General features: G+C 37.9%; 1 protein-coding gene across 4 annotated transcripts in view; it reads left to right on the top strand.

Moving 5' to 3' along the window:
- Positions 1–1,079: 1,079 nt before the first annotated feature.
- Positions 1,080–24,884, top strand: part of SLF2 (SMC5/6 complex localization factor 2) — a 47,776-nt gene continuing 23,971 nt past the window's right edge. For 2 of the 4 annotated variants that reach the window (XM_028098551.2, XM_028098550.2), the window contains exons 1-11: positions 1,080–1,352; positions 3,925–3,968; positions 4,463–5,196; positions 6,746–6,803; positions 12,395–13,383; positions 14,364–14,434; positions 17,597–17,719; positions 18,108–18,275; positions 19,274–19,376; positions 23,610–23,685; positions 24,487–24,628. In XM_028098551.2, coding sequence (XP_027954352.2) covers positions 1,213–1,352; positions 3,925–3,968; positions 4,463–5,196; positions 6,746–6,803; positions 12,395–13,383; positions 14,364–14,434; positions 17,597–17,719; positions 18,108–18,275; positions 19,274–19,376; positions 23,610–23,685; positions 24,487–24,628 — 2,648 coding nt within the window. In that variant the 5' untranslated portion in view covers positions 1,080–1,212. The remainder of the gene's footprint in view (positions 1,353–3,924; positions 3,969–4,462; positions 5,197–6,745; positions 6,804–12,394; positions 13,384–14,363; positions 14,435–17,596; positions 17,720–18,107; positions 18,276–19,273; positions 19,377–23,609; positions 23,686–24,486; positions 24,629–24,884) is intronic. The other 2 variants (XM_028098552.2, XM_028098553.2) reach the window with 2 other exon arrangements.

The raw sequence follows: 24,884 nt of genomic DNA, 5'->3' as shown, positions 1-24,884 counted from the left end.
TATGTCAGACAGTATCTGAGGTATCTCTGGAAGATTTTGTAGTAAATTAGAGTGTAAGAGTATGTCTAAAGAGCAAAGGAAAGGGAACACTAATTTGCTCAGTACTTATTACACGAGAGACTCCGAACTGTTAAGTTTACACTGCTTATCACTTTTATAGTTTACAGTTTCCAAGAAAAATAGAACAGCATTTTATAGATGTGGAAACTGAGGCTCAGAGATATTCTGACCAGTCTGTGAGGAAAATCCTGGCTAACAGCCTCCAACCCACAAGCCCCTTACAAAGGACTGGAGAGTGCTGGCAGCTTTCACTAATCTATGCTGTCCACACTTAACATGGGTAACTGAAAGCTGACCCTGTGTTCCTTTCAAAAATCTCCAAGGAATCTGGCTGCAGAGACTTCATGGGTAACTCATTTCAACAGCTGAGAAACAAAATGCTTCTGTGGAATAAAAACAGCCTCTATTTCAGTGGGGTTTTTTTTTTCTTTCTTAAAAAAAGAGAAAAGGCATCCACCACATACTTAAGAACTCTCACAGAACGGACAAGTCTTCAGATTGGGTTGTGCAGATTACCAAGGAAATGGTGACAGCATTAGGGCACTTTGGCCTAAGATGTTAAAGAGACGATGTAATGAACAGCTGGGGATTTCTGAGGCACAATTGTATGACACAGGAAGCCCAACCGTTGGCCATCCTCACCGAGGGCAGCTGCCGGGCTCGGGTTTGCTTCTGCAAACCTCGTCCCTCGCCCTCGAGCAGGCGGCTGCCGCCAGCTGCCGCAGCACCCGCAGCGGCCCGCGCCTCTCCGCCCCCGCGTGCCTGCCAAGGCCGACGCGGCCCGGATGCGACGGTGCGCTCCCCCCCAACCGCGCACGTGACGGGGGGGGCAGTTTTCTTGTCCCCTCCCCCTTCTCGAAACCCCGCCTTCTCCTGAGAGGCTGCGGCTTTCTATTGCGCCACTACTGGAATGACCGCCGTGCCAGCCAGTCAGAGGGCGACCCTTCAAGTAAGATCCGCCCCCTGTTGGTCCTCAGGTTCCTTCCCGCTCATACAGGAGTCACTTCCGAAGAGAGAGAACCGCCATGAAGAGGGAAGGGGGTGCCGCCCAACTCTGCTCCGACAGCCTCCCCGAGTCCCAGCAGCAAGACGGCAACCACGCACCCAACTTCTCCAGCCACAGCTCATGCCGCCGTCGCCAGCGGCGCCGACATGACAAGGCGCTGCATGCCCGCTAGGCCAGGTTTCCCCTCATCCCCAGCCCCGGGGTCGTCGCCCCCGCGCTGCCATCTGAGACCCGGTAGTACCGCCCCTGCTGCAGCGGGAAAGAGAACAAAGAGTCCTGGGGACAGGTACCGTGGAGAGGGCTGGAGAAGGGGCCGGGTCGCGGGGGCAAGGGTATGAGGGAGGACTGCGGACGCCCGCTCTTTCAGTTCCCGCCATCCTCCGCGAGCTCAGGCCTCGGCGTTCCGGGGCCTGGCAAACCCCTGCCCCGCCTCCGCGCGGGGGCTTGTGGGACTTCGAGTTTCCTTTTCTGTAGTTGGGACGCAGGTCTCGGTCTAGTGACCACAGCTTGGGTGGCTACGGAGAACCCGCCTTAGGTAGACCGTGATTTTTGTCTTTTACGTTAGCTGGACCCGGGGCCCTACCTGCTTAGTGCATATTTAGGTGGCTTTTTGTACGTTGCAGTTCTACTGATCATAGTAGCTTAACAGTATAAATCTTTTCTAAATTGTGGGTGAAATTATGTACGACGTGACGAGGAAAACCTTTCCACGAATTACTTTATAGTCCAGTATGCACGATAATTGATACTTGGCATGCAGATTTGGAATGTGATATGTTTTTTCCTTCAGTAACTTTCCGCCTCTCCAGGAGGCTAGGTTTTTTGTGAAGATTTTGTGGGAGCTATGTAATAAGATGGGGAGTTTTGACATCCTCTGACAATAAAACATGTTTAAATTCTCTACGCACTTGGTACTGTCTTTTTTATTTTAAGTTTTAAAAAGCTTGTAACAAGTTTAACTGTAAGTTCATCTTCTAGTGTGGTACAGGTCCACAATCCCTTATCTTAATTGTGAAAGCCAGAATGCTACGAAAATCAAAAGTTTTCAGTAAGTTTGGCACCACCTCTGACTTGGCAGCCAAACCTGACTAGAACTAATGGAAGCCTGTTTATGGGCTTTATGGCATTAAGTGTGAGTATTTGTAAGCTTTGCTGGAGAAATATTGGTGTGTTTGCTTCTGGGGTGCAGTGTCAGACCCTACTGGGGGGCTTTATGTAATGCATCCAAATTACCCCCTTTCTAAAGTCCAGTAAATTCAAAATTCAAAAACACATTTGACCCCAAAAGTTTCAGATAAGGGGTTGTGAGCTGTTAATAATTTTTAAAAACTAGTTATAAATAACCAATGAACATTTCTATGCATATGAAATTAGAGAACTGTTCCTACTTGAAAGTTGCATTCATGGTTACTTTACAGATTTCTTGTATGTTTTACCCAAAACCATTTTTCCCTCTGGTGTATTACTCGAAAAGGAGCCTGGAATCTAATATTTTAGGAAAGGTATAATGTTACTTTTAGTAACTAATGTAAAGGCATATTTAGTATTGTTTTGAATTAGCTGCTGCTTAATCCTTTCCCCTCTCTCCTCAACCAGTAACAGAGGGCATCATCCTTTCCCGATTTGCAGAACCTCTGACATTTTTTCGTTTATTCTCCTGTGGAATTAATTTTGTATGTTTTATGAAAACAAATGCATAAATGATTCCTTAGTCTGTCACTCATATTCATTTCATAACCAGTTAGCTTTTCTACCGACATTTTATAAACATTGTAGACTCTCAGTAAACCATTAAAGACGGGTGTTGCTCTTTGAACGTGACCTGTGAAGCGTACGAGGGACTTGGATTGTTCAAGTTTTCTCTGAGCATTCCAACCTCATAATGAATAAATGTTTAGGGAAACTGAGTGTACTGCTTCTCTTTCAGTAAAATGAATATGTCTTAGCAGAATTTTGCCAGGAAGTTAATTTTTTGCTCTACATATGATGACATTTCTCTTTATGCAGCTGACAGATAACTCTAAATACATCAATCCAAATACAAATTCTGGTAATATGGTTCACTTTGTGTTACTGTGCAGAAAGGTGCAGAAATCCTTAAAAATTAAAACAATTTGGTTTTTGTGATTGTTCACTTTCTTCCTTTTCTCTTGTTTCGTGTTTTCCCCAGGCAATGTGTTATTTTTGTAAATATCTTAAAGAGTTTTTAGGTAAAAATTAAGATTTTGAAACACTAGTTGTGAAGACTCATTCTAATTTCTGTTGTTACTTAGATTAACATCTTACTGTAGTATATAAAGAAGGTAGTATAAGCTTGGCACTTGATCCTTTCTGCCTTTTGGCCAGCGTGCCCTTCAACTCAGCTGCCTCCCCAGCTGGGCCCAATCACTGATATTGCCATTCTACCATCTACTCTTGTTATGAGTCTATTAGGTTTTACTGAGTTTTCATAATCTCCATTATTCATTCAGCAAACATCTACTGAGCATTATTTTGTACCAGTCACTGGAGATACCAAGCAATAGGATCAGATCCCTTCATGTAGCAGTCAGCTTTTCCTAGGAAGCACACTGTCAATTCCCTGGATCTGTACTCCTGTCTTATCATTTTAGTACTGTAGATTATATAAACCTCAGTTGTGCTTTTATAAATTTGCTCGTACAGGAAATGGTAAATTATATTTTCAGTTTTTTATAATCAGCTTAGCAAAGCATTATTGCCATTGTCAGAACGTGATTAAACCAGGTAGTGAAATCCAATCTATATCCTATAAATCTAGTATTCTCCCCTTAATCTGAATTATTGAGGTTTTAACGTTTGCTTATGTGATACCATATTAGTTATGCTTTTATTTTCAGGAAGCAGTCAATTATAGATTTCTTCAAACCAGCTTCAAAACAAGGTATGTATACTATTAATGCATTTTTTTGCAGGATCTTTTGAAGAGCGAGATGGATTCAATAAATTTCTCTAAGCTCTTCCTTGATTAAGCATAATGTTCAAACTGAAAATATAATGAAAATGCAGTGTTTTTTACAAAGATAAGTTCTAAACATCATGAAACTTTTTGCTGTTATTCTTTCTTACATTTAAAATACTCAGTCAATAATGTTCATATTGCATACTATTTTGATTCTCTAATACAGTAACATTTTATAAATGGAGCCATATGAGCTTACAAGATGTAGCAAAAGGGAGCTTTATGGAAGTAAGGCTATTAAATAAATCATGTCTTAATTCCCCCCCATGAAATGTGTATCATCATCTAAATACTGATTTGAAAATTCTTGTGATAGCTTAGTATTTTAAGTATTATTAATTTAAGCAAATATACAAAATGTAATAGTTTGTGTTATTTTTAATAACATGCAATTTGTGTTTTAATTGGCTATTTAGACAGACATATGTTGGATTCTCCACGAAAATCAGACATCAAATATGGAGGAGGTGGATTGTCCATCACTGGGACAGAGCAGTTTGAAAGGAAACTATCCTCACCAAAAAAATCTAAACCCAAAAGGATGCCATCAGAAAAGAGCACTATTTTAGAGGCTTTCATGAAAGGTGTAAAGGAGCACCATAAAGATCGTGGTATGCATGAGTCATGTCGGCCTTGTGTGTCAATAGCCACCAAATATCCAAAGGCAGTTACAAAAGTCTATGTTCCTCCATATTGCTTGTCAAAGGAGATGAAGGCACTGAAGAAAAAACATCGATCTCCAGAGAGAAGGAAGTCACTGTTCATTCATGAAAATAGCAGGGAGAAGAATGATAGAGATCGAGACAAGACCAGTGCAGATTCCAAAAAGCAGGCCACAGTGACAGAAACTGACATCTTCAAGAACAGCTCTAGAAGTCTTAGCAGCAGGAGCAGCCTATCCAGGCACCACCCAGGAGAAAGTCCATTGGGGGCTAAATTCCAGTTGTCATTAGCTTCTTACTGCAGAGAAAGAGAACTAAAGAAGTTGAGAAGGGAGCAGATGGAGCAGAGAATCAACTCGGAAAATTCTTTCTCAGAAGCAAGCAATCTTTCCTTAAAATCCTCTAGTATAGAAAGAAAATGTAAACCAAGGCAGGAACAAAGTAAACAGAATGACGTCACACCTGGAAAGAGTAATCTTTCAAACCTGGTATGTGTAATAATTACTGGATTAGCCTGGCTACTGCTTTGTTTAGCATGCTAAATCTAAAAATATTTAATAACCATTAGCATAATATTGGTATCTTTTGTTAAGGAAATACTGATACACAGTTTGTTTAAAACCTAATTTCATTACGTTTCTTCTGACTGTCCGTAGGATTCAGTTAAGTAGTGTTTCTTGCCCTTAATTTTTTCAGACCATGAACAAAGACCTTTCTTAAGAAAGTAAGCATTCTTTTTTTAGGCAAGTATAGTCATTTTTAAATTAGGCTGTGCTGAAGGGAGATACTTAGGGAATGGAAAAATCTAAAACAGGAAGAAATGTTTTAGAACAGCGATTCTTAAAATGTGGTCCCTAGACTAACAACATCAGCATCACCTGGGAACTTAGAAATGCAAATTCTCAGGCCCCGCCCCAGACTCACTGAACCAGAAAGTAGAGGTAAGATCAGCAATCTGCAATTAACAAGCCTTCCAGATGATTCTGATATACTTTAAAGTTTTGAGACTCACTGGTTTAGATAGATTATATGAGTCCTAAATAATTTTGAGAATGGGTCTTACACAACTTAGATAATACTTAGAAAGCTATCCAGATACATATAACTTCACATTCTCCCTTGAGAATAGACCAAACCCAGATTAGCATAAAAACTTGTCTCCCCTAGAAAGACAAGTGCCTCTGTTTCAAAAAACGTCTCTACATCCAGAGCAAATAAAGGAAGATCAGATATCAAGAAAGGGCTATGTTGATAAGATGCTATGAGATTTTAAAACCAGATAGACCAAAAAAGTAAACCAAACTATGACATTTTAGGAGGGAATGGAGAGTGTTGCCTTGTATATTGCTAGAAAATGTATTTGTAAACTCCAGGGTTTGTTTGCAAGGAGTTTGGTGTCTTTACCAATGAGATTTGCTAACAGTCAATAGAAGTTAGTAACATTTGGTCCATTCTTACAAGATTTTAGAGTTTGGTTGTATATCATTACTTGAACTGAAGTATTGAAAAGTCTGTTATGTCCTTTTTTTTTTTTAGAGATTTTATTTATTTGAGAAAGAGCACAAGTGGTGGGGGGGCAGTGATAGGCAGACTCCCCACTGAGTGGGGAGCCCGACACAGGGCTCAATCCCAGGACCCTGAGATCATGACCTGAACCAAAGTCAGGCATTTAGAACTGACTGAGCCACCTGGGCACCCCTGAGTTACGTCCATTCAATTGGCAAATATTAGGCTTACTGTTTCTTTTTCAAAATAATGATACAGTGCTTAATCTTGAGTTAATATAAAGCTCTAAATTTGCATTATGAAAACTGGCTTTTATTTTTATGACATTTTTACATTTTATGATACAAATGCCCTTCATTTTTATAAAACTTCAAGAGTTTAAAATGTTTTATTATAGAAGTTTGAATTTATTTCCAAATATAAGTGCTTGCTTTAATTGGTCTAGAAATCTGTGTTTAAATGTTATAAAGAAAAGTTTACATTCTTTACTGGCCCCAATTCCTAATTAACTTTTTCTCATTTTGCTAATAGGAAAATGGACATTTCTCAAGGAAAAGATCCTCTTCTGATTCATGGGAACCTGCTTCAGGTAGAATCAAAATTAATTTATTAATTTTTAAATAAAATTGTACCTCAGTGGCACTTTTTTTTTTTAAGATTTTATTTATTTGACAGAGAGAGACACAGTGAGAGAGGGAACACACGCAGGGGGAGTGGGAGAGGGAGAAACAGGCTTCCCACTAAGCAGGGAGCCCAATGCAGGGCTCAATCCCAGGACCCTGGAATCATGACCTAAGCCAAAGGCAGATGCTTAACGACTGAGCCACCCAGGTGCCCCATCAGGTGGCACTTTTTTAAAACAAATTGGTTTAAATACTCAATTTCCTTCCTAGAGGGAAATTGAATGTCTCAGATCAGTTAAGAGTTTGGTTAAATTATATTTTAAAAGAATAGTACTTGAATTAGTATGCATAACCTGTCGTTTGTCTTGACTTTTTTGTCTCTTTCAAGAGTTCCTAGCAACACGTTTCTCATTTTGGTATTCAGTGTTCTACTGCTGAATCTTGGCTACAATAAGAAGCATAATCTTATATTATTGGAATTGTGGACTATCTGAGATCTTGGTATTATAGATGCTTTGTATAAGGTTGAAACTGTTATCATGATCCAAAACAGTGTTTCCTAATATTTCAAGTACAAAGATAACCTTTTTAATATCAAATTTCCAAGGACACCTACATGATATTAATTTGTATTTTTAGTATCTGTTGGTTGAGGAAATACATAATAACAAATAGCTACTGTTAATTCAGTAATTCTTAAAGTATCTTTATCTTTTCTTAACTAGAAAATAGAACAGTGTAAAAGTCAAACATTGCAGAAATTCATAACACAGAAAATGAAAGGCTCCCAGAAATAACAACTGTTAATAGTCTGGTGTATCAGATTTTTTTCTGCCATGATTGCAAACTTTGAAAAATGGATTTTACAGATTTCCACACTCAGTAAGATACAGTGGACACAACAGTAATAGCCAACATTTATTGAACAGTGACTGTGTGCCATGCCCTGTTCTTTGCGCTTTTAATTCATTTGATCTTCACATCCTCATAAGATGATTTTAAAGATGAAAAAACAGTGGTACAGAGAGACAGATGTGACTCCTTGTTCTTCAGGTTTCATGTAAGACTTTATTTTTTATATATTCTAGAGGTACAGTACATTTTGACCAGGTGATCTCAAAAATCAATGTTTGGCCAAGGCTGAAACCATAATCACCATCATAGAGGGAGCTTCTAGATACAGGAATAAATTTGAAGTTTTATGTGGTTTTTAAAATTTTTATTTAATTTCTGCAATGTTGTTGATTTTAATGATCTAATTTCATTGAATTTTGACATTACGAAATACAACGACAATAATTTCTCAGCCACCAAGTTGTTCCTGTACTCAACTGTATTACATATTTGTAGTAATAAGTGATTTGCAGTGAGGTGAATGGAGGAACAAAGTATTTTTAGTATAAAATATTTTGCTCTGCCAGTATAAAGGGCTGCTAGTGGTGGTGTTGCCACCAAGCTCTTCAGCTTTTTTTTTTTCTCTAGTAATGACTAAGATAAAAATTCTCTTCAGCTCATAGATTGGCAGATTTCATCAGTGGTGACTTGTAATGTAGTTTCATTTATATAGTTCCACATATTGCAGTTTTTGAACAGTGTTTGAAAAAGATGCTTTCTGGGTGCCTGGGTGGCTCAGTCAGTTAAGCATCTACCTTTGGCTCAGGTCATGATCTGGAGTCCCAGGATTGAATCCGAATCGGGCTCCCTGCTTAGCGGGGAGTCTGCTTCTCCCCCTGACCCTCCCCTCTCTCGTGCTTTTTCTCTCTCTCAAATAAATAAATAAAATCTTTAAAAGAAAAACGCTTCCTGTCCCGGGAGCTCTTAGGTATCAAAGTGTTGTCCTTTCCCCCTGCCTTTCTGGTTGAGATCATGTCATTGATGAACTCCCAAAATCAAGGGAAGAGGGCAGACACCTCGTGTTTACATCAGAGTTTCTACACGTTTTAGACCAGAGACTCTTTAAGGCCTGCGCTCTTATTTCACTAAAGACAAACTAATGGCAGCACACGTTGCTAATGACAGTGGATTTTTTTTTAATAAAAAGTTTACAGATCAAATGTGAAATAAATATGAAAAAAATAAAAAAGATGCTTTCTGCATATTTTCATAAGCAGATTTAAGATTCACTTATATTTTTATTTCTAATATTTTAGCATGTTTCATAATCATTTTTAGTTATGGTATTGTACTTTTTAATAAATGCACATTTGTGCTGCATTTCACTGTCAACAGAATATAAAGGACATAAGGGACTTTTTCACTAGATAACCTGAAGAATGCTTATCTTTATCAGATAGTGAATAGATCTTAATAATCCAAATATACTGTCTTGTTCATATTATTGCTATTATACTTCTCAGTTGTGATCATGATGTACATAATCACACACAAGTTAGAGGATTTCAGAAATGTTGATAAAGTCATTTAGCTCTTTAGTCTTCCAGAATCCTGTCCTTGGGCTGCATTCTGAGGTCCAAATTAATCCATCCCTTGTTTATTCTATAATTAGTAAACAATCTCCTATTTTTTTTCTTTTTTTTTAAGATTTTATTTATTTATTTGATATGGGGGAGAGGGAGAGGGCAAGCACAAGCACAAGCACAAGCAGGGGGAGCAGCAGGCAGGGGAGAAGCAGGCTCCCCGAAGAGCAGGGAGCCCGATGCGGAACTCGATCCCAGGACTCTGGGATCATTAACTTAGCCGAAGGCAGCCACTTAACCAGCTGAGCCACCCAGGCGCCCCTAACCAGTCTCCTATTAATGGACAGTTGGATTTTTACTTTTTTTCTATTTACAAATTCAGTCTCTTGTCTTACCTTTATATATATTAACAGCTGTTTGAAATGTTCTTAAACAGTCTACAGCTTGTACAAGCAGTGCAAAAAAGAATTCTGCAGTTAACCCACTGCTTTAGAGAGCTTGCAAAAGGGGAACTTCCCCACAGTACCATTTCAACCTCCTCTAATTCTAGATGTCAAAAGCTCTTAATAAGCTGATTTTTCCTAAACTTTGCCCATAAACAGGTTTTCTCTCCTGTTCCGAAATTGAAGACCTGAACAAATCAGAAATTTCTCCTCATGTCTAGCTGTATATAAATTAACTTCTCTAGGAAATGGAACAGAACTCAAACTGGCAGCTCTCTAGCTGTCTTTTTTGAAATCCTAAACTTAAAATAATCAGTGTAAGTCCACCCCAAGTCTTTTTCTTAGTTACTTGATTTCTCATCTTATACTGTAAAGGACCCCTGTCCTTTTTTACAAGACATTTAACCCCAGCAAAGTGAGTGGGCATGGAATGATTTCTTCAGGTAATAGGAGCTGTCTGTAGAAAAATGGCGATAGAGGCATTTGTTTATTGATTTTACATGTTTATAAATGGAATTTTTCAGATTATGTTCTGATCAAGCTATCCAAAAAGTTGCTTACCTCTTGAGTTATTTTGTTGTTGTTTTAATCAAATTGTTGAGGATTTGAGGACATCTGCCCATGTGCAGAGAAAAACTTGATTTTGGGGAATACTGATTATATAAATAGTAATATTTAATGATTAGTGGGTTTTAATTAATGATACGTCACATTTTTAAACACAATAGGAAATTTTTTAAACCTGGTTAACTCAAGTATATGTGGTTTATTAAAGTTCTCCTGGATGGAGCTCCTAAACTTAGGTGGCTTAAAACAATAGTAATTTATTTTCTCATGGTTCTAGAAGCTAGAAATCCAAAATTAAGGTTATCAGCAGAGGCATGCTCTCTCTCAACAATTCTTAAGATTTTATTTATTTATTTGAGAGAGAGCACACGCACACAAGCGGGGGGAGGGGCAAAGAGAGAGAGAGGGAGAAGCAGACTCCCCACTGAGCAGGGAGCCCAACTCGGGGCTCAGTTCCAGGACCCTGAGATCATGACCTGGGCCAAAGGCAGATGCTTAACCAACTGAGCCACCCAGGCACCCCTTCCTTGTGTGTTTTCACGTCATCTTCCCTCTTCAAATCTGTCTCCATGTCCAAATTTCCCCTTTTGAAGGAAGCCAAAGAGAAGGGTATTTAGGTTCAACTAAAATGCCAGCCTGCTCCGCCCAGAAAAGTACATTTTGTGAGAACCAATGGAAAGGAGCCAGAGTTGCTGTAGTACATTCTCTGTGAATTCATGACATGATAGTGTAAGTGGCTCAGTCAGTTAAGCGGCTGCCTTCGGCTCGGGTCATGATCCCAGGGTCCTGGGATCGAGTCCCGCATGGGGCTCCCTGCTCAGCCGGGAGCCTGCTTCTCCCTCTGCCTGCCTCTCTGCCTACTAGTGTTTCTCTCTGTCAAATAAATAAATAATCTTAAAAATATATATATAAAAGAGCTCAAGACTGCAGATTGCCCCTTTTTCTGAGGACACCAGTCATAACTGGATTAGGACCCACCTTAATGACTTTATTTTAACTTGACTACCCCTGTAAAGACCCTATTTCTTATTAAAATCGCATTCTGAGATTCTGGGAGTTAGGACTTAAGTGTATCATTTTGGGAGCCACAATTCAACCACAACTCAACACAGCTAAAGACTAGAAGGATACACAGGAAGGAATAAACAATTAAACACTGGGGAGAAAGACTTGGGTGGATTTTCTTAATTGGGAAATTAAAATAATGTCTGCCTTCAACTAGTTATCGTATATGTATTTTAAGGTGCTATAAATTTAAATGTAGAAGTATTACATTTCCAGGGGCTCCTGGGTGGCTCAGTCGGTTAAGCATCTGCCTTTGGCTCGGGTCATGATCTCAGGGTCCTGGGATCGAGCCCCACATCGGGCTCCTTGCTCAGCGAGGAGTCTGCTTCTCCCTCTCATACTCCCTCTGTTTGTGTTCCCTCTCTCGCTGTGTCTCTCTCTGTCAAATAAATAAATAAAAATCTTTAAAAAAAATATTACATTTCTGGAATCAGATAGTCCTTGGTCTAAGAAAAAATATATGAACTTTGAGGGAATTGCCTTCCATGATAACAGATATGCAGCTTTTGTGTTTTGGGGAGCAATACCTTGAATTTTGTTTAGGTAGTAAACTTTTAACAGCTTTAGAATGAAAATGAGCATTGTCATTAGCTTTAAATTTGGACACCAGTATTTTATTAGTTAATAAATAAATGGTAGTATTACCTCTTTTTCCTTATCCCACATATATTGAATGATCTCAGCCTAAACTTTTACAATTTTTTTCTTTTTTTAAATTTTATTATGTTAATCACCATACATTACATCATTAGTTTTTGATGTAGTGTTCCATGACTCATTGTTTGCATATAACACCCAGTGCTCCATTCAATACACGTCCTCTTTAATACCCATCACCAGGCTAACCCATTACCCCACCTCCCTCCCCTCTAGAACCCTCAGTTTGTTTCTCAGAGTCCATCGTCTCTCATGGTTCGTCTCCCCCTCCGATTCCCCCCCTTCATTTTTCCCTTTAAACTTTTACAATTTAAACATTTTGTCATAGTGTTCTAGACACTCACTGAATAAACTTTATTAAGATAGGAAAATATATTTTTCACTAATCTGGCAAAAATTAAATTTTAGCAGGGTCTAAGCAGAATAAGTTCCCTGACAAAAGAAAAAGGAACTCTATGGACTCAGATCTGAAAAGCACAAGAGAATCTATAATGCCAAAAGTAAAAGAGTCCTTCCTTGAGAAGCGTCCTGACGGACCACATCAGAGAGAGAAATTTATAAAACATATTGCACTGAAGACACCTGGGGATGTATTGCGCTTGGAAGATATATCCAAGGAACCCAGTGAAGAAATTGATCGCTCCTCTGGAGGCTTGGCACCTTCAAATTCTGGCCACCATTCTTCCAGGAATAGTGACCAAATCCGTGTGGCAAGTACCAAAGAGACTAAGATGCAGAAACCCCACTTATCTTTACCTCAGGAAAAGTCTGCAGTTAAAAAAGCTAGCAACTTTCAGAAAAATAAAACTGCTAGCTCTGTGGCATCAAAGGAGACAAAACTTCTACCTTTACTTTCCCATGTTCCAAGTGCTGGTTCCTCCCGGGTACCATTAAATGCTAAAAATTGCACTCTTCCAGTTCCTAAAAAAGAAAAAGAGCGTTCCTCATCTAAAGAATGTTCTGGGCATTCTACAGAGTCCTCCAAACACAAGGAACACAAAGCAAAGACTGATAAAGCTGATTCTAATGTATCTTCAGGGAAAATTTCTGGGGGATCTTTGCATTCGGAATATGGCACTCCTACAAAGTCTCCCCCAGCAGCTTTGGAAGTTGTGCCATGTATCCCAAGCCCTACAGCACCTTCAGATAAAGCCCCTTCAGATAAAGAGAGTTCAGGAAATTCCAATGCAGGTAGCAATGCACTGAAAAGAAAACTAAGGGGTGATTTTGATAGTGATGAAGAAAGTTTAGGTTACAACCTAGACAGTGATGAGGAAGAGGAAACATTAAAATCACTGGAAGAAATAATGGCTTTGAACTTCAATCAGACTCCTGCAACTACAGGAAAGCCTCCTGCTCTTTCCAAGGGGCTTAGATCTCAGTCATCAGACTATACAGTAAGTAGTGCTGTGACATTTATTTTTACTTGAAGAGGGAAAGATGGATGGATTAGTGAAAGAGGGATAAATTGCTAGAACTTATTTGAAAACTTAGTATTTGTTATGATTCATAATTGGACTGAAACTGGTATAGTTCTTGTTTGGTTAATGGATTTCCCATATCTTTAGCTTTATTACTGTAAATCAGTGGTCTCCAAACTTTTTTGATCACACACACTTCTATTAGTAAAAAATTTTTAAGCATGTACTCCAATATATATGTATACTTATAGATTATATACATGTACCACTATACTACTGTGTACTTTCTAAAGCATATGCAAAAACAGAATTTAAAAGGAAGAAGAAAAAAGTATTTTCCTATAGAAGTTATATAGAAGTTACTATAGACTAAGTTCTACTGGAGTTTCTATAGAAGTTCCATATAAATAGAAGTTCTATTATTTTCTTCCTGCACCCCAATGGATCACCTTGCACACCCCCTGCTTTGGAGACCACTGCTGTAAATGAAGGTAGAGTGTAGAAATGTTGTTAATTGTGGTGTGCAATTTTATTTATAAAGTGCTTCATTCTATCTTGGGAATAAGCTGCATTAAATTCTAATATGTCTGTAAAATTTGGTGGGGAAGGTATTAATGTTCCATGGTAACACCGAAAAATTAGTTTGATTCCATTAAAATAGAATTTAAAAATAAAGACAGGGTAGCCATGGAGCCCTTGGGTGTTCGCAGTCAGTTCCTAAGGCTGGCAGGGTTTTATAAGTAGTGCCTTTCCTAATAAATGGTAAAATCAAATTGCCTGCAGTACAAAATACTAGATTTAAAGCATGATGGTAAAAATTCTCTAAGAAAGGTATCCTCCTGGCCGAGGTTATTGACATAGACAATATTCTTTAGTACTCTGAATAACTTATATAAGAAATCCCAATTCTTCTAAGATATGTTATAAAGTATTCCTAAATTTTCTTCTTGTTTTAGGAACATGTTCATAGTGGAACATACACAAATACTTTAGAACGTCTAGTGAAGGAGATGGAAGACACTCAAAGGTTAGTTAGCATCATGACTACCTTGCTAACTTTAACATACTGCTTGTTTGTGTGGCTGGCTTTTAATTTTCCTTTAAAAGTTATGAGAAATTAGCATGCATTTTGTGCTAGTTTTATTGTCAACTTTGTTAGAAATAAAATATTCTCGTTCACAGGTGGGGTCAGAACATCAGGTTTTTATGGTTTACTGCATTACCGTAATAATACAAATTCCTTTCTGCTTACCACAACCAGAATCTAACTGGTAGCTGAGATTCTTGATCAGAAAGTGTGGGCAGAGTTTTTTGTGTGTATTTTTTAATTGTGATAAAATATATAGAATTTAATTTACCATTCTAATCATTTTTAAGTTTGCAGTTCAGTGGCATTAAGTACGTTCACCTTGTTGTGCAACCACCACCACCATCCATCTTCAGAACTTCTTTTCAGCTTCCCTAACTGAAATTCCATACTCAATAAACAATAACTTCCCATCCTCCTCTTCCCCCAGCCCTTGGCAACTACCTTTCTACTTTCTGTCTCTATGAAATTAACTATTCTAGGTACCTCATATAAATGAAATAGTACAGTATTTTTCCATTTGTACTGGCTTATTTTAGTTAGCATAGTGTCTTCAAGGTTTGTCCGTGTTGTAGCATGTGTCAGAATTTCCTTCCCTTTTAAGGCTGAATAATACTCCATTGTATGTATATATAGCACATTTTATTTATCCATTCATCCTTTGATGGACACTTGTGTTGCTTCTGTTTTTGGCTATTGGAAGTATTGCTGCTGTGAACAAGGGTGTACAAATATCTCTTCAAGTCCCCACTCAATTCTTTTGGGTTGGTATATTCCCAGAAGTGGAATCCTGGACCATACAGTGATTCTATACATAATATTTTGAGGAACTGCTGTACTGTTTTCCATAGTGGCTGCACCATTTTACATGCCCATCAGCAGTGCACAAGGATTCTAGTTTTTCCACATCCTCACCAACACTTGATATTTTCTGGTTTTTTTGATCATAGTCATCCTAATGAATATGAAGTGGAGTGGTACCTCATTATGGTTTTGATTTTCACTTTCTTAATAACAAATGATGTTGATCATCTTTTCATGTCCTTATTGGCCATTTGTATAGCTTCTTTGGAGAAATGTCTATTCAGATCTTTGCCCATGTTTTTTTTAAGATTTTATTGATTTATTTGAGAGAGAGCACAAGAGGGGGAAGGGGCAGAGGGAGAAGGAGAAGCAGATTCCCTGCTGAGCATGGAGCCCCATGTGAGGCTCAGTCCCAGGACCCCAGGATCATGACCTGAGCCAAAGACGGACACTTAAATCAACTGAGCCATCCAGGTGCCCCTTGCCCGTTTTTTAATTGAGTTGTGTGGGGGTTTTTTGTTTGCATAGAATTTTTTTTTTAACATTCTTATGTTCATGTAGTCCAAATTTTGAAACCAGCATAGCCACACACGGTATTTCTACATCAAGTTACTCTTGAAGAAGTTTAGAATTAATGTTTCTCTCTCTTTCTGTCTCTGGCTCTCTCTCTCTCTCTCTCTCTCTCTCTCTCTCTCTCACACACACACACACACACACACACACACACACACACAGAAATCAAAAAGTTTGAGGATCATAATGGACCTGATAAAATTTGTCACTAGTTGTAAACTACTTTTGCTAATGAGGGGGAAAATACCTTCCTTATTTAAGAAATATCCTCAAAACTAGTCCACAGAACTTCACTAAAAGCTCAACTGACTTGGGGCGCCTGGGTGGCTTAGTTGGTTAAGCTTCTGACTTTGGCTTAGGTCATGATCTCGGGGTCTTGGGATTGGATCAGGCCCCACTTGGGGCTCCCCGCTCAGCAGGGAGTCTCCTTGTCCCTCTCCCTCTGCCAGTCCCCCTGCTTGTGCTCTCTCTCTACCTCAAATAAATAATAAAATCTTAAAAAAAAAAAAAAAGCTCCGGCACCTGGGTGGCTCAGTTGGTTAAGCGACTGCCTTCAGCTCAGGTCATGATCCTGGAGTCCCGGGATCAAGTCCCGCATCGGGCTCCCTGCTCAGCGGGGAGTCTGCTTCTCCCTCTGACCCTCCCCCCTCTCATGTGCTCTTTCTCTCTCTCTCTCATTCTCGCTCTCTCAAATAAATAAATAATAAAATCTTTAAAAAAAAAGCTCAACTGACTTGAAGTTGGTATATATGTGTCTCAAACTTGATAGATCAGTTAGCTAACCATAGGAAATACAATTAGAAGTGTTCCCCTTTCTGAATTTAGAGAAATTGTCTCTACTGTAAAATTCTTTAAACATTTCATGAATTCATGTGATTTGTAATGTCAGATCTGAAGTTGTTTATTTAAAATGAACACTGCACAGACCAGAGGCAGAGATGCTAGTTTGATCTGATGATTGACTCTTTTCTGTATTGGTAGAGCAGTACATTTACCAGTCACGTAGTGGGGCTGGAGTTAGGAATAAAGACCTTGATTAAAATAACTTAATCTTGGCAAGCAGTATAAGCAAAGACTCCAGAGCTAGACTCTCTGGCTTTGAATCCCAGCTCCTTGCATTGTGAGCTTGAGCAAGTTAGCATTCCTAATGTTTGTTTCCTCATGTATGAAATCGGTAATAATAAACTACATGGGGTCCTTGTGAGGGTTGAAAGATTTAATACATAAAGTTCTCAGTACAGTGCCTGTCCCATGGTAAGGGCTCAGTGTTAGGTATTGTGATGATAATGATGATAACAATGATAATGACTACTGGTGCTAGAAAGACTAATTAACATCAGTTTGTTGTTCTACTAGAAGTCAAATGAGCATTAAAGATTCAAGGGGATAATCAAATTATTCTTTGCCATTTTTCCTTCCCCTTTCTCTAAATGATTTGGATATCATTCTTGAAGTCCTAGCTGTAAAGAAATATTCAAGTCTTCTATGTGAAGGAACACTATTCTAATACCATACCAGTAGCTGGGTAAAAGTCTGTTATACATCATGATGTTTGGGAAGACATAATTTGTCTGTAGTGCATCAAAGTTTGTCATATAACAAGGTACTTATTAATAAGAGGTTGGGTTTGGGGGGTTGTTTTGTTTTTTGGTGCTGCTTTTAGACATAAACTAAAGATTATTTTTAGAGTAAACCATTTTCTGTAACATTTCTTTCAATTCTCAGGCTAGATGAACTGCAGAAGCAGCTACAGGAAGACATAAGGCAGGGCCGAGGTATTAAATCCCCCATCAGAATTGGAGATCAAGACAGTACAGATGATGAGGATGGCCTCTTAGAAGAGCACAGGTCTAGCATTTTTCATAATGTATACCCTATTAAGTTTATATTTTTTTAATTTTGTTCTTGTGAAATAAATGAACCATTGATGGTTATATACTTTATGAGTAATCTGTGATGGTTTTCTAATCCATCTCTGATGGATTTGAAGGACAAATGTTAAGGCCAAGTTACATCTTTTTCCTCCTGGTTATTGTTTCTTTTCACACAGACCCATTTAATGGCTTTGGGCTAACTACTAGCAAAAAGTGGGAGGAACAACACACATGTTCTCATGCTGGTCTTCTTATCTGGGGTTAACATTGGTCCTAAGAAAAGTTTTCTTTGCACCCAACCTTTAAACACAAAACCATATGCAATATAACTATTTGATATTCAATAACTTTTTTTATTCCAGGGAATTTCTAAAGAAATTTTCAGTTACAATTGATGCTATTCCTGATCATCACCCAGGTGAAGAAATATTTAATTTCCTCAATTCCGGAAAAATTTTCAATCAGTATACCTTGGATTTAAGAGACTCTGGTTTTATAGGACAGAGCGCTGTAGAAAAGCTTATTCTTAAGTAAGTAGAAAAATAGAAAAACATTTTGCTTTTTCTTATATAAAAATTACCCTAAAAGATTTCTAACTGACATAATCTTCTAAAAGGTTAATTTCTATTATGACCTATCCAGTTTTCTAATCCTTCTTATTAACTATTGCTTTTTGTGTTTATTATTTAATTATAGGAAACAGTGTAAGATAGTTCCTTGGCGTATTACATGCCTTTATTAGGATTAAGATCAGCATATAATAACAGCAACTGTCAAAATAATAGGGGCTTAAAGTAAGAAGTATATTTCTTTCTTATGTGAAAGAAGTTCACAGGTAGGAAGTCCAGGGCTGGTGTTTCACCATATAATCTTTCTTCTCCACCATCTTAAGCACCTGGTTGCTTCAGGTGCTGCTGGTACTCCAGCCCTTTACCTTAAAATTCCCAGAAATCCCACACATTTCTACTTAATGGTTAGTTGGATAGAGCTTAGTCAACATGATCACGCCTAGTTACAAGGAAGGCTGGGAAATAGTTTTTATTTCAGGCAGAGCCAGCGTACCCAGCTAAAAGTCAGGGTTCAGTTGCCAAGAGGAAAGGCAAGAATAGATGTTGGGATGGGCAACTAGCAGTCTATACCACAGTGCCCAAATTGGTCTAATTTCTCTCAGGGCATGATTATCTCAGATGCAGAGAAATCCCATTAATTCTGGTGCTGAGTTTTATGGAAGTACAAACCCAAGCTGACAAAAGCAGACAATGCCCTGAGACTTAATAGGGGCTTTCTCAACACTGCCAGCTAATGTAAATTTATCCACCAGATATATCCGGAAACAGGCCAACAGACTGGATCAGCTTTAGGCCATCACTTGAATTTCCTTTATGAGTAACCGATCCATATTGGAGTAGAGTCCACCTCTAAGGACTGAGGATGGTGTGCTTGCTCATTTCCCTGATTATGTCACATGTGGTGGTAGCAGTTTCTTACTATGAAAGTAACAGTCATTGATTTCATTTTATTTTTTCAGATCAGGAAAAACAGATCAGATTTTTTTGACAACACAAGGCTTTCTTACCTCTGCTTATCACTATGTCCAGTGTCCTGTACCTGTGTTAAAGTGGCTGTTTCGGGTAAGAGAAATGTTTGGGGAATATAGTTGTCTCCTACTGCATTTCCTAGTCAAAAACAAAGTTAAAATATCATATTTGCACATTACTAGAGGAAAAAAAACAGCACATCAAACCTATGATTTCAGTGGGTTAAAATGAGGCAAAAAGAGTCCATGTGAAGAGATTATAAAGGAAATGCTAATGCAGATCGTGTGCGCGATAGTAATGTTAATTGTGCCTAAGACATTTCATCCCACTGGTAAATCATTATCATGGTTAGTTTTATTTTTTTTATTTTTATTTTTTAAAGATTTTATTTATTTATTTGAGAGAGAGAGAATGAGAGATAGAGAGCACAAGAGGGAAGAGGGTCAGAGGGAGAAGCAGACTTCCTGCTGAGCAGGGAGCCCGATGTGGGACTCGATCCCAGGACTCCAGGATCATGACCTGAGCCAAAGGCAGTCGCTTAACCAACTGAGCCACCCAGGCGCCCTATCATGGTTAGTTTTAGAAGAGTTCTTCTCATTCTTACGTTACCTGTTTTTTTTGGGAGGGGAGGGGAGCGGGTTTAGTGGGGGGTTTTCTAAAATATTTTTTTGTCCCATTTTTATGGAGATTCTTGCATATGTATTTTTAGGATTTGACTTGTATACCAAAATTTTCCCATTTGTGTGTGCGTGTGTGTGTGCAGATATATATATATCTGCAACCAAATGTTTCTTTTCCCCAATAATGTTTAATTCTTAAATCCACTTAATTATCTAAGTTTTTATATTATCTGCATGGTAGCTTTAGAAATATCAGTGGCATCAAAAAATATGACTATTAAAAAATATGAGTATTGTATGAAGTGAGAAGTGGGAAAAACATGAGTTTCTATTCTGGGCTTTAAGATAGCATTTCAAACAATCTCATATTTGGCAAGAACTAGATATTCCAGTTTAGCCATTTATTCATTTTTTTCATAAGAGTGCCACCTGTGGCCAGGTACTGAAGAGAACAGCAATGAAAAAATCTACATTTCTGATCTCATGAAAGCCACAGTCTAGTACTATAGAGATAGTAAATGGGTATGTGTGTAAATGCATATTTAGAGATCTATTATGTCAGATGGTAAGTGCTAGGAGGAAATAGTAGGCTATGGTAGACACAGAGAAGTATCAGGGTGGGGAAAAAAGCTTGCTTTTTTGAATATGTATATAAGATAATTAATGATGAGGGCCTTATTGGTAAGGTGAGGTCTGAGTAAAGAGAAGAGAAGAAAGTAATGGAGTGAGCCGTGCCACTGTGTGGTAAAAGACCATTCTAGGCAGAGAAAATAGCAGACTATTTTTTCTTTTTTAAGAAAGCATGTCAGGGGCGCCTGGGTGGCTCAGTTGGTTGAGTGACTGCCTTCGGCTCAGGTCATGATCCTGGAGTCCCGGGATCGAGTCCCACATCGGGCTCCCTGCTCAGCAGGGAGTCTGCGTCTCCCTCTGACCCTCCTCCCTCTCATGCTCTCTCTCTCTCATTCTCTCTCTCAAATAAATAAATAAAATCTTTAAAAAAAAAAATAAAGTATGTCAGAATTTATTTTAATGCTGTGGTTCTAATTTTTTTTTAACCCTTCTTACCCAAAGAATATAAAAACACTAATTCAGAAGGATATATACACACCCCAGTGTTAATTGCAGCATTATTTACAATAACCAGATTATGGAAGCAAGCAGCCCAAGTGTCCATCAATAGATGAGTGGATAGAAGAGATGTACATGTACACATGCGCACTTGTACAATGGAATATTATTCAACCATAAAAATGGAATGAAATCTATGGTCCTAAATTTTTGTAGGTTAATTGTTAAAATGTAATTAAAATGTTTGCATTTTTCTGATTTTTATGAGTGTAAAACTAGAAAGACACTTTACTACTTTTTAAAAACTTTTGCAAAGGCAATTTGCATTTGATTGTGAAAAGTTCAAGTAAAATGGAAAGATTTTTTAAAAAGGCTTAATGCCATCCCAGTTTCCAGGGGCTATCAAATTTTAGTGTTTTCTAGATTGTTCTCTGCATGTACATAGATTGCTGTATGACAATATAAACAGAATATGTGCTGTTTTATGTTTTGTTTATTTCAGATAACAAATTATTGAGTGTTTTCATGTCAGTATAGATACGTTGTCATCCTTTTTAATGGCTTTATATAATTCTTTTGTAGTGTTAGACTATGATTTATTTAACCCAGTCTCAGTTGATAGACATCAGATTGTTATATGCACCTCTTTACACATTTATTTAATTATCTCCCAAGTACTGGGTTACCCACCTTAGAATTATTATTACCCAAAAAAGATTGTTACCAAAACTTGTCCTGTTTCCAGCATGCCTTTGGATGGTGCTTCCCCCTAGTGGCAAAATATAATAACAGACTTTTTTGACACAGGTTGATTTTGAAAATGGCACAAACATACAAATGATGCAAATACAAACATACAATGACACAGATATGCCTGATTGAAACCAGAGTTTGGGTTAATCTCCCTTACATTTTAGATTTAAATTTACTGTAATCATAATCTACAGCTCCAAAGCAAAAAGGAAAGAGAAATGTTTTCCCCTACTAAACCACTTTAAAATTACCTTCGATACATCATATGATTCTTTTTTTTTAAAGATTTATTTATTAGAGTGTGCATGCAAATGCAAGCAGGGGGAGAGAGAATCTCCAGGAGACTCCCTGCTGAGCGGGAACCTGACACAGGGCTTGATCTCAGAGCCCTGAGATCATGACCTGAGCCAAAATCAAGAGTTGGATGCTTAACCAGCTGAGCCACCACCCAGGTGCCCATCATATGATTCTTTAAAATGTTTTTTTTAACTTGAGAATTTTTTCCCAAAAAATGGTTTTGTAAAATTATATTAATTGTATGCCTCTGCATATAAATTTCTGTATGTAAAAAGGCTAACTAGATGAAAATATAAGGACAATAACTTTGCATAAATATTACCAAATTACTTTTTAAATTTTACCAAATTATACTTAACACTGGGCATGCTGCCTCTTTCCTAGTACTCTTATGAACACTGGCGTTATGTTCTTGATCATTAACAATCTTAAAGTCAAGCTTCTCTTTTTTTTTTCTTTTTTTAAGATTTATTTCAGAGAACAAGCACAAGTGGGGTGGTGGGGAGGAGAGGGAGAAGCAGGCTCCCAGCTGAGCAGGGAGCTCCATGCAGGGCTCCATCCCAGGACGGATCAGGGCCTGAGCCGAAGGCAGATGCTTAACCAACTGAGCCACCCAGCTGCCCAAAGTCAAGCTTCTTTTGAAAAGCTAATGACAGTTTATCACTTCTCTTTGCATTTCTTTGATTACTAGTGATATTAAACATCTTTTAAAAAGTATATTGATAGGGACACCTGGGTGCCTCAGTCCATTGGACCTTCTGCCTTTGGCTTAGGTCATGATCCCACAGTCCTGGGATCGAGTTCTGCATTGGGCTCCCTGCTCAGCTGGGAGCCTGCTTCTGTCTCTGCCTGCCACTCCCTGTGCTTGTGCTTGCTCTCTCTGGTGCCTGGGTGGCTCAGTTGTTAAGCGTCTGCCTTCAGCTCGGGTCATGATCCCAGGGTCCTGGGATCGAGTCCCGCATCGGGCTCCCTGCTCAGCGGGAAGCCTGCTTCTCCCTCTCCCACTCCCCCTGCTTGTGTTCCTGCTTTCACTGTCTCTCTCTGTCAAATAAATAAATAAAATCTTTAAAAAATTAAAATAAAATAAAATCTTAAAAAATAAATAAAAAGTAAATAAATAGTATATTGATATATTATTTTGCTTATTTGTATCTTTTCAAATATTTTTATTAGTTTGTGGTTTGATTTTTGCCTGTCATCAACTAGTAGCCTTTTCCTTTATGGTTTTTGGATTTCATCGCACAAATGAACTAGAAAGGCATTTTTTGATAGTTTTCATGTTACATTTGTCTAATATAAACAAAAGTTGTAAAAACAGCATGTTAGAATGGAAAGGGCCCTGATTTTAGAATTAGACCTGAATTATAAGTTCCAACTCCTCATGTATTACATTAGGTATTTTAATCTCTCTGAGCCTGTCTGCTCATGTGTAATGTATGACCACTTCATAAGGTTATTGTAAGTATTAAAATGAAATGCATATAAAATACATTTTAAAGAAAATACACATAAAATACCTTTATATATGCCTGGCAAGTAGTAAATGCTCATTTTCTTTCTTTTTTAATACTCTTACCTACTTTGGCAGATGATGTCGGTTCATACAGACTGTATTGTGTCCGTGCAGATTTTAAGTACATTGATGGAAATAACAATTAGGAATGGTGAGTATATGAATTTACTCTGATTAGCTGTGTGAATTATTGGTTGCTATGTACACAGTCTCTTTCGTATTGCTAAACATTTAGGATATTCAGAAATACAGAATAAAAGATTATTTTTTGTGATCTAAAAATCTTTAATGACATGAAACTCCAATCAAAAATGAGTATCTGTATTTTTCTAGTTGCATAGAGAAAAAGGGTATAAGACCTTACAAGTGACAGCCCTAAACTAGTATTTACCAACTCATGGGTTACTGTTCTGGGTAAATGGAAATAATTGCAAGTTTGGTATTTATTTAGCCAATTAACTTTAACTGACTTATTGGTGAACAAGTATTGTACTGATTGTGCACTGAGGAGACTGAAAGTACTCCAAAAATGTAACAGTTGTTTTCTCACCTTTGAGATCCCTTATAATGAAACAAGCATTGTGATTTACACCTTTCACTTGTTTTGGGGATTGAGACTATATGGGCCCTGAAGATGGTAAAGTCTTTCTGTGTTAGGAGTAGTTGGTATATTACCGTTGTTATTTTCAGTCTTTTCAAAGTGTGTTACTTCTTGAGTTATACTTTTATTCATCATCACTCTCAGATACTTTAATAAATGTCATTTCCTTCATTTACTTGAAAATCTAAAATTCCTATATGATCATTCTAAATAACTATATCGTTAACATATCATTACCAGATGTCGTTTCTCTAAAATCATCATAATCCATATTTCACATGCAGACTGTCACCCTGCAACTGTGTTTGTGAACCTGGGATTTGGGATAAAATATTTTCTTCTATTAACTAGATACCTTCAGTGATTCGCCAGTTTGGCCCTGGATCCCATCATTATCTGATATAGCAGCTGTGTTTTTCAATATGGGAATTGATTTCAGATCTTTGTTTCCTCTGGAGAATCTTCAGCCAGACTTTAATGAAGATAATCTAGTGTAAGTTTTATTTTCATAATTAACTCCCAAAAACATTCTTTTAAATATTTTGTAATATGATAAGAGTTAATACTCGTTTGATAATTTCAGTACCCATTCTTGGTTTTTTTAAATCTCTCAAAGTTGAAATGGATCTTGAATTAGATACATTCCTAACATCTCTTTTAATCTGAAAGTCGTCATCAAGTTTAACAGGGAGGATATAGGGGCACCTGGGTGGTCAGTCATTGGGCATCTGCCTTTGGCTCAGGTCATG

This window comes from Eumetopias jubatus, unplaced genomic scaffold (assembly GCF_037043125.1).
Source record: "Eumetopias jubatus isolate StellerSeaLion01/CBP00866 unplaced genomic scaffold, mEumJub1_p1.0 scaffold_17, whole genome shotgun sequence".
Classification (NCBI taxonomy): domain Eukaryota; kingdom Metazoa; phylum Chordata; class Mammalia; order Carnivora; family Otariidae; genus Eumetopias; species Eumetopias jubatus.
This window is presented reverse-complemented; position numbering and strand designations above follow the sequence as displayed.